Source organism: Drosophila innubila, assembly GCF_004354385.1.
Source record: "Drosophila innubila isolate TH190305 chromosome 3L unlocalized genomic scaffold, UK_Dinn_1.0 0_D_3L, whole genome shotgun sequence".
Taxonomy (NCBI): domain Eukaryota; kingdom Metazoa; phylum Arthropoda; class Insecta; order Diptera; family Drosophilidae; genus Drosophila; species Drosophila innubila.
Genome location: NW_022995376.1, coordinates 10,720,623 through 10,730,563, shown reverse-complemented (window position 1 = coordinate 10,730,563; position 9,941 = coordinate 10,720,623). Strand labels below are relative to the sequence as shown.

At 38.3% G+C, this 9,941-nt stretch overlaps 4 protein-coding genes across 4 annotated transcripts; 2 read left to right on the top strand and 2 right to left on the bottom strand.

Moving 5' to 3' along the window:
* Positions 1–501: 501 nt before the first annotated feature.
* Positions 502–9,890, bottom strand: LOC117787734 (acid sphingomyelinase-like phosphodiesterase 3b). The gene is made up of 5 exons (XM_034626336.1): positions 9,768–9,890; positions 2,749–3,452; positions 1,305–1,500; positions 961–1,252; positions 502–874 (listed from the first exon to the last, which is right to left on the bottom strand). The coding sequence occupies exons 1-5, from the start codon at positions 9,847–9,849 to the stop codon at positions 580–582; spliced, it is 1,569 nt and encodes a 522-aa protein (XP_034482227.1). The 5' UTR covers positions 9,850–9,890; the 3' UTR covers positions 502–579.
* Positions 4,290–4,967, top strand: LOC117787738 (probable insulin-like peptide 4). Its single transcript, XM_034626341.1, has 2 exons — positions 4,290–4,531; positions 4,592–4,967. The coding sequence occupies exons 1-2, from the start codon at positions 4,375–4,377 to the stop codon at positions 4,807–4,809; spliced, it is 375 nt and encodes a 124-aa protein (XP_034482232.1). The 5' UTR covers positions 4,290–4,374; the 3' UTR covers positions 4,810–4,967.
* LOC117787736 (probable insulin-like peptide 3) lies at positions 6,022–6,682 on the top strand. Its single transcript, XM_034626339.1, has 2 exons — positions 6,022–6,228; positions 6,284–6,682. The coding sequence occupies exons 1-2, from the start codon at positions 6,075–6,077 to the stop codon at positions 6,523–6,525; spliced, it is 396 nt and encodes a 131-aa protein (XP_034482230.1). The 5' UTR covers positions 6,022–6,074; the 3' UTR covers positions 6,526–6,682.
* LOC117787735 (probable insulin-like peptide 2) lies at positions 7,510–8,173 on the bottom strand. The gene is made up of 2 exons (XM_034626337.1): positions 7,952–8,173; positions 7,510–7,885 (listed from the first exon to the last, which is right to left on the bottom strand). The coding sequence occupies exons 1-2, from the start codon at positions 8,124–8,126 to the stop codon at positions 7,650–7,652; spliced, it is 411 nt and encodes a 136-aa protein (XP_034482228.1). The 5' UTR covers positions 8,127–8,173; the 3' UTR covers positions 7,510–7,649.
* Positions 9,891–9,941: the final 51 nt, after the last annotated feature.

Here is a 9,941-nt window from a genome sequence, read left to right as displayed (position 1 = left end):
GGCAGTTGCCACTTGCCACACACACACAGTTTTAATATGGACGCTGCGACGTTTCGCAGTTTAATGGAGTTGGCCATAAAAAATGGCATAGGAGCGAAAATGAGCGAAATACGAGGCAGTTTACTCACACTTAACTGTCGACTTGTTGGCGCAAATTAACACATTTATTAATGCCGCAATTTGTTGCATAAATATTTATCGAAAATAAACACAGCACAGCGGCAAGTGGTAACATTAAAAATTTGTTGTTTATTTTCGTATTCATATACATTATAATCGTAATAATAAGAATAACATAATAATCATAATAATAATAGACGAATTTTATCACACACACATATGATATGGCTCACAGACAGGCGCACACATACGCACACACAGACACATACAGTTACACATACATTAACCAGCATTAGTTGAGATTAAAATAGCGCGTTTTTTATTTTTGATTTTTTTGATTTTCGTTTATGGTTTATCGTTTATTTTATTTGATTTGATAAATTTAGCTAGCTTATAGGAAGAGTGCGCCTGCATGGAGCTTGAGTTGGGGTTGAATCCCGGAATGTAGCCGGGAACACCTTATAAATTCGCTGGGTGGGTGACCATTGCTGGCCATTCGAGCAACTGGAGCAACCAGGGCAGAGTGTGATGCCAACAGCAGAGGAAACTGAGCGCCACAAGCAGCGAGGCAAGGGCACAGCAGCTGCTCAACACCGCCTTGGTGGCATGCCCCTGCAACGGCAACTGCTCCGACTCCAGACACAGACGGAACTCGTCGTAGTCCAGGCGCGTGATGGCGCAATAATGATTGAGCATGCAGAGACCTTGACAAGCGGAGTTCGACTGAAACCTCACCGAATTGGCACGTTGATATCTGCAAGTTAGAGGGAGAAAGGGAGACAGGTACAGAGACAGATACAGATACAGATACAGAGACAGACACAGATTGCAGCTAATCACCTGGTGAACCAGGAGGCATCTCTGCCCGTAAAACGCTCGGCAAAGTTGTGCATTGCAATGGCGGAAATCTCGCTAAGCGCATAATAATGCGTCAGATTGTATTCCGGCTGCCAGAGTGGCTCATGAGCTCGATTGGCCAGCGGCAGATCCAGCCAGTATTGAGTGTAGTCCAATACCTGACCACTGCCCGTGTCGAACTTGTAGAGACGCAATGCCGGATTGTTGGAGCCACCAATGCCCTCCTTTCTGGGCACCACCGAGGGCGCTATCATCAGCCAGGAAATGGGCGTGCCTAAGTAAACAGAAGATAATGATAGAGAACTTTTAGAGCTAGTAAGTCCTACCTTGCTCATCGTAGATCAACCGAAACGTGTCCGAATGCAGATGCCCAAAGAATTGTCCCTGTATAACCGAGGCATATTTGCGCACAGTGTCCAAATATCGCTTGTTGTTGCGCTCCGTGAAAATCAGCTGCCCACTGTGCTGTGGTCCCAGCTGACGCTCATCCACGCCCGGCGGCATGTGACCCACAATGTACACCTGTTGCCAAGACATTTCATTAGAATATAAAAATAAAAAATAATAAATGATCCTTAAACGTCGGTAAACTTATTTTTCAAGCATAATTATTTTCAATGTCAAAAGTATCTTAACAATATTTTAACAATATTTTTAACTATTGGTATATTTTAAATAGAATATATATGCATTTCAAGGGTATTTGTAACTACGTACTTAATTTGAAAAACAAATAAATTTCATAAAAAAGGTCAAAATGTTATCAAGTCTCCCAACAATTAGTACGTTAATTTTTGAAACATTGACAATTGCTCTTGATTAAAGCACGGTCTTAAATTTAAAAAACACATACAAATGCTCACATCTTATTAAATTTAAGTATTGTTTTAGTCGAATTCGCGCTGAGATCAACAGGTCAACAACTATACAAATCTGATATGACGCGTATATTGAAACAAATTTTTGTTTGACTCGATCGTCAGTCGAAAATAATAAGCTCAACTATGAATACCACATTTCTGCAGCTATTTGTGTGGATTTTACTTTTGAGCACCAGAGTTTCTTCAGATATCGAAGAAGAAGATGCGCTCGATGTGCCCGATGGCATGCGTCACCATCAAATGTAAGTAGGATTTAAATTAACTTGAGTTGAGTTAATCATTAACTTATTAATATATCGTTTTCTTTCAAATATAAACTAATAAGTTTCTAAAACCTTAATTAAAATATTCTTTTAATATTTACAGGAAACCTGGTACTTTATTCCCCAATCCCAAAAATCCTATTCTTATAAATACGAGGTAGGTTAAATTTGAACTTACAATACAATTTATGTTAATTGTAAATTTGTCAATCCACATTTCATTTTCCAATTTGACTTTCCCATCATGTATGTTGAGCTTTTAACTCATAAGTACTTAAACCTATATTTTGAATATTCTTTTAATATTGACAGCAAACCGAAGACCTAATGTGTGTGAATGTAACAGTATGTGAACTCGTGCTTATCATGTACATTGTACACTTATAAATAAACAACACTAATAGAACTTGTTGACATACAAATAAATTTGGCATGCAGTATATATTATAATGTATGTATATTAATCTATATATATGTAGATAGAGATTAAAAAAGTTTCGAAATTTTTTTCATATAAACATATAAAATAGTTTTGAGTTTATTTTGTTACTTAAAGTCGGCCACAGTGGTTCTATTCTATGTAGAAAACTTTAATGTTTTCTTGCATCTACTTTTGTTCCACCTACCGTTTCCTGTTTCTCCCTCGACTTGCTGAGCACCTCCTCCAGCCAGAGCCACTGCTGCTCCGCCTGCTGTTGATCCTGTGCAGACATCGTGCTGCTGGAAGTCTTGGGTTCGCCATAATACTCAGCTGGCCAGCGGAGACTGTGGGACATCTTTGGCTCTGGCTCGTGATCGTGACGCATGAAGTTCGTGTTGAGGGCAACGATGCGGAGGCGACTCTTGGTCTGCTCGATGGAGTAGTAGCCGCCCTGTTCGAAGGTGTTGAGTGCCTCGGTGGGCAGCCAGTGACGCCACAATTCGCCCATTTGCTTGTACTTTTGCAGTCCACTGTTGCCGCCATCCTCGTGACCCAACACCGGGAAGATGAAGGGAGCAGAGAAGCTGCGTCCCAACAGTTCGGTGATGTTGCGCAGAATCTCGTGCTGCTTTTGCTCGGATAATGGCTGTGCGGAGTGGGAAAGAGCATCGCCAGTCCAGAGAACAAACTCCACATTGTCGCCCTGTTTGGCCTTCATGGTCTTTACGGCGGACTCCACGAGGCTCCAGGGACTGTCGCAGTTGTAGTTGCCAAAGGGACCCGGCGTCTCCATTTGCTGGGGTGCATTCGAGGCGCCGGGACGCGACAGTTGCCAGCAGCTTTTGTAAATATCGCCCTGGGTGGAGTAAAATGTGTCCAGATGCAAGTCGCTGATGTGCCAGAAGTAGCCTGCAAGAGATACAGAAAGTACACTGATAAAAAAAATTTCCTAAAGTCCAGATTTTGGTCTCAAAACTAAGAATGCGCCAAGAACATAAAATTCTAGAATTAAGAGAACACATCTTGGATTTAGGAATATTTCCAATAAGACCAAGTTATTTTTTTAAGAATAAATGTTCTTAAAATTAAAATAAAAAAATGGAAAATCATTTTCTAAATTTATAATTTTCTTTTTTATTTGGATTCGGTGGGATTCGAACCGGCGCCTACTGCTTCACGACTGAAGCGGTTTCTCTAACCAGAGCGCCACGGATCAAATTGTTGTTTCACTTAAAATAGTACATATTTATACTTTCCTAACAATTTAAGATATTTATTCTTGTATTAAGATAGTTGATTGCTTAAATTAATATTCTTAGTATTAGTAATATTAGTAATAATTTAGAAGTTTGTCTTTTTTTTTGAGTGTAGAGAAAGAGATTGAGTTTGGGATTGGATTTGGGATTACAGCTGGGCAATTCCTAACTGGGAAAGGCCACGCGTCGGGCATTTGCGTGCCGGCTGTCCGACTGTGAAAACCCTGGGAACATTCTTGGATATTTGCCTGAGCTTGGGCAAGGGATTGATTGGTTGACTGACCTGCCAGTGACACTGACTACCAGCTAACAGCTACCTGAGTGAGAAGTCAATAGGTCATTTGATAGCTAATGCGAGGCGTTAAGGTGATCTGCAGACGTGGCAAGAAATCAGTTGGCGTTGGCATGCGCATTGATCAGCAGTTAAAGATTGAGTGTCGAGAGTTGAGAGTCGAGTTGAGTCGTGCGACAGACAGGATAAGTAAACATCCGGTTAGTCTGCTAGTTGTGACCATACATATAGAGTATAGAGGGCGCTTGAGTACTTTGTACTTTGTACTTTGCATGACAGCAAAATGAGCTTGCGATTCAGTCTGGCCCTGCTGCTGATGGTTGCCATGTCGCAGCTGATGCAGCAGGTCGACGGCAGGAAGAAACTTTGCGGGGATGCACTCAACGAGGCCCTTGACCTGATTTGTGTTCATGGATTCTCACGTAGATTCAGGCGCGACAGTAAGTAGATAGTTTTTCACTTCACATACGAAAGAAAAAAACTAACTTGAGATATTCAAGCGGACAGAAGCCCACGGAGCCCGGAGCAGGCAATGCTGCGCAAGTGGCGCCTCTTGGCATTGAGGCAACAGTTGGATCGGCCTGAGGAACCTCACCCCCTGGACATAATCAACGAGGCTTCAGATAATGGCGAACTGCGTCGTCCACGTCGCAGGATTACACAGGCGTGCTGCAAGGATGGCTGCACCTACGAAGACATCCTGGCTTACTGCGCCTAACGAGCATCTTGAAGGCGAGAACACTTGACGAGAACCAAGAGGACAATACACAAAAACCAAAAGCAATTTGCATTTTGCAATTCATTCACTTACACTTAATCCCCAAAATTTACATTTAATAATAATATTAATAATATTTCCCAATGTCTTATTGTAATAATAATTTCATGGAAACAATAAAGTTACTCGATAACAATAGCAAAGCAAAAGGTTCGGTTTCTTCTTCTTGCAAAAGGTCTCTAGAGTTGCCAGTCTTCTTCTTCTCCCTCTGCTCAAATGGGGCCACCAGCTGTGTAACTCCTTGTACTTCCCCTTGTATCGCTCGGCTTTTACGCTTACGCGAATGCTGTGCCCTTGCATTCTCGGAACAATTATGAAAATATTGAATTTTTAATTAGATGACGCTGTGCTTTTCAGCCGAACAACAAGTGGAACTTAAGTAGAATTCTATATACACTGCCAGACAAGATACCCAATTAAAGAAATTTTAACATTTCTTGCACTGTTATTAACATTTGTCGCTTGACTGTTGAGCTAACATAATATGTTAAAGTTACACATTTTAACATTTTTTTACTATTGTATGCATTTACTATATATAAAATGTTAAGCAACATTTTACGTGTTTTCACTAAAATGACATATGCATTTGCAATTAATGTTATGTAAAGCAGACTGTTAAGGTGTAGAATAAACTGTTATCGTTTTGTCGACACATTAAATAGTTTTCATAGATATTATAGCAAATATTTGGCCTCATTTCAAGCTGTGCCAATTCCATTAGAGAAATTCTCGAACCCGCGGCAAGAGTATGAGTAAACAACAAACGAATGACAAGCAGGGAAGGGGCAGTGTTAAAGGGTGTGCTTTGTTTGTTTTTCAACAATTGCGATCTACGCGTAATTTTTTTGCAAGGCTTTGGTGTGAAAATGAAAGGAAAAACAAAAACATAAACAAAGAGCTGAGCAGAAGATAACGTCAGCTGATATGAGTAAAAATGCCACCCACTCACACATTTAAAATATGCCCACATCGGATCAAGGCAATGGGAAGCTCCATATGCAATGCTGGATGGCTAACTGACATTTCGCCTAACGCTGGCTGACAGTTCTCAGTGGAACAGTGGAGCTGCCTGGTGTTTTGGCCATAATATAAAACGTTGCCACTGCTACCAATCAGGCCACAGTTGTGATTTGGCTATTTACGAGAAGAGATACGATTAGCATCTACCTGCGAGTCACAGTGAAGCATTGGATTAAGACAACATGCAGTTCGAGAGTTGCAAATTTATTTTGTTGGCCTTCAGTCTGGCCTTTATAGTCTACCAGGTGGAGTCTCTGCGACTCTGTGGCAATGATCTGCCCGAGGCGTTGGCCAAGATATGTGTAGCCGGTTACAACACCAAGATGAAGCGAACAGGTAATTACAAGTTATTCTTAATCCCTAGCCGAATGCTTAGCTGTGAATCTTGCAGTGCCAAGGGAATACAATGGTATCGATACAATCGAGAGCAACGACAACGCTTTGGGATATTATGGCGCCTACTCGGATCTCGACTTCAATTCACAGCCTCTTCTCCGTGCTCTACTGGGAGAGAGTGCTCATCAGCTACTGTCAACCCGACGTCGTCGTCTCGGTATCTCCGATGAATGCTGCTTAAAGTCTTGTTCCTGGAATGAACTTAGCATGTACTGCAATAACGAGCCAGTTCAATGAATCTCTTAAAAATCACACCGACTAATTCAGAGTTTCATATAAATTAGACCCTCGTTTGCTGATGTGTCTAAGCCTCTAACTGCATAAAAGTTTTTAAGTCGCATATATGCTTTTTGCAAAAATTTATAAAAAAAACTCAACAAAAAATTTTAGATAATAATTATAAAGCTATTTAACCTTCAATATATTTAGTTTAAGTGCTTGAAAACTGTAATGACAAATAAATGCTGAGATCGAAAAAATTGTTTTTTATCTTTAACTAGTGATATAATGAAATATGTAATGAAGCTTGTTAAACTTAATCCAATAATAAATAAATATATAAAACAAAGCTCAAAAGTGTTTTTTAAGTTTATCTTACCAAATTAGATATTCAAGGATGTATATGTCATATGAACAATAAAATTTAAATCTGTGTTAATATTATATAAACAACAATTCGAATATTTTAATGTTCTCATAGGTTAATTAGATATTAAAAATATTATATAAAAGCAAGAGGAATATATATTATTATTAGCATCTGAGTTGCCTATTTCGAACTATCTTTTACTCCATCATTATGAGTGAACAATAAAAATCATAGTTTCCAACTACTAAAAAAGAAAGTGTTTTTTTTATATTTAGCGATGTTTATATTTTTTTCTAAATAACTAAAGGGTATATGCTGTCTCGAGGCCTAGTTATTATTGTCTATATGAAAAAATATCTATTATCTTACAATCTCAATACCTCGTATTTTGTGACTCAATAATAAATAGACTTGTAGTTCAGCTTCTTATTTACTTGTGTATTTAATTTTTATTTTATTCATGTCAACTAAGAACAGTTGACTTAAATGATAGAAAAATTAATAATAAAAATTAATAATGACATGTTAAAAAAAAGCGAATTAAAAATTAAAAGATAATTAAAACTATATTATATGCCCTGTTTTATTTAACTCTAATATAATTAGCGTTATAATAAATGTATACGTAATAATTTGTTTATGCAGTTGACTTTTATTTAAAGCGTTTCTAATATAAATACATTATAGAGGGGTATAAAAGGTTCTATTCAAGGTTGTATCTGTTCCAAAGTGTACTCTGATCGCGGTGCTAAAAAGGTGCTAGTATCGGGATCTAGGCGGCGCAGTAAGCCTGTAGCTCAGAAATGCGGCATGATCTGTTGCAGCATTCATCTACGATCCGTTCTCGAGTGCGTCGTCGTGTGGCAGTCAGGGAGCTGAGGGCACGCTCCTGTTGAAACATGTTCCTGAAGCGGGCATTTGTCAATGGAAGGTCGAGATCGGAGCTATCCTCAGATTCCTTCTGTTCAATATACTGAATGGGATCGAGAGGGTCCAGGTCCATCAAAGCTATACCAGAGAAATATAGGGAGTATATTTTAAAATTGATTCTTTAATCTGTCTATAACTACTTACTGTTGCTGCGCTTTTTATCCATTTTTCCATTGTATCCATTTGTGCACAGTCTGGCCAGCATGTCGTTCAATCGGGCGCTGCACAAACGTTGACGGGACTCGTTCGCCGAGCCAATGGTTGCCAGGACGCACAGGACCACGAGGAATGCCAACGAGAAGGAAATTGTCTTGAACATTGTGTGCTTGTACTGGGATTAGGCAGTGCGATTGAACTGAACTGATGGAACTGATGCTGCAACAGAAGCTGCCACACGCTTATATACTCTCTAAGATCATTGCCACATTGGCTGTGACACTGTGGGCGCCCTCTGTGTGTGTGTGTGTGTGTGTGTGTGTGTGTGGCAAGTCCAACTATACTGGTGTCAAAATGTGTTAGAGGTGATTGCGACAAGTTGAGTGCATTTTCGAGTAGCAACGGTTTCTAGTGTTAAATTCGTTCAATGTCAACGCTCACTTTTCGTTGACTTATGCAAATTTGAGAACTCCCACATTGTTGTGGCCATTTATGCGTACGTCAAGGGGCAAGGGGCAAGGAAACAGGGATGGGGCATGTGCGTAAGACGATAGAAGGTAGGCGTCTTTGTCAGCCAATTAAGCAATTTGGGTGTAAAAGGACAATCTTCTGGTTCTGGCATGTGCGAACTAAGCCCCGACCTGCATTTATGAATACCAAATGAGTTGTTTCAGCGACAATACCCTGTATTAAAGCAGGATCAACTACTCGTACATAGAGAGTCAAAATATGTAGCATACTTTTTGGCGCACAGATGCAGCCATGTCCATATAAATAACACAAATGAAACCACAGATTAAAGTTCATTTTTTGATGTATATGATAAAATGGTATTTTGTAAAATAATTAATTAGTAATGAAAAATGTATTATTGTTAAATTGTTGAATGGTTGATAAGAGACTTTGTTGCACTTTGCTTACCATTCAGTTAAATAATTAATTGCTGAAAACAAACTGTATACTTTCAATGTTGGTTTTTGATTAAATGATTAATTTATTTATTGAATGTCGACTAAAAGAGTATAACAAATAAATTTTATAGCTGTAACTACTATTTACCTTTTATGACTAAGGAGCTAATTGTGTAAGGAGAATTTTTATCAACCAGGAAACATAGAAACACTAGCATAGGAAAACACAATATAACAAGAGAGTTTATATAAATAAGATTCTCGAAATAATATATATTTTCTCGGTTATTGTTAAATAATATTATCTGTGCTTTCTTTTAGTATTTAGTTAAATAATTAATTGTGGTAAAATCATATTTCTTAATACTAATACTAGTGATTCAACTAGCTAGTTAAATAATTAATTGTTGACAATATTGCTCTTATAAAATTGTTCTATTTAGCTGAACCGTTTATTTGCTGACCTTAAATTATTTAAATTTAGATGTCAATAAGTTAAACTATTTTAATGATCATTTATCAAAAGATCTGCCTTTTTAATAAATTGATTTAAAAATAGTATATAGCAGGGACAGTAAATAATAATAATTTTGTTTTTTCAATTGAAAAAATCATACACTTCTAGTAACTGTAAAAAACGTGTACCATAATTTTGCTTTAAGGGTAATCTATGCAATTTCACCAGGATCTTAAGATTTATAAATTTTATTATTTTACTCATAAAATAATCATTATTTTTGAGCAAACAAAATAAAACTCATAGTTTAATGCTTATTTCTTGAGTTGTATAATAAAACTTATAATGATTACAGTGCCTGGTATATAGGGTATAGCTTAGTCTATCAATCTGTGAGTCAAGTGGAGCATGCTTGGCTTGGCGTGTCTTTACTTACCAATGCGGGCGTTGGCAACATCTGGCATCCACAGGAGCGCAAGGAGCGCGGTTAACAACCAGCTAAAGTTGAAGTTAGTCATTTAGCTGCTGCCGCTTTTCTTGTTGTTGTACAGAAGAAAGCGGAAGGGGTTGCCTTTGTTTTTAAGGGTTACAGGGGAGGCAAGTGAGGGAA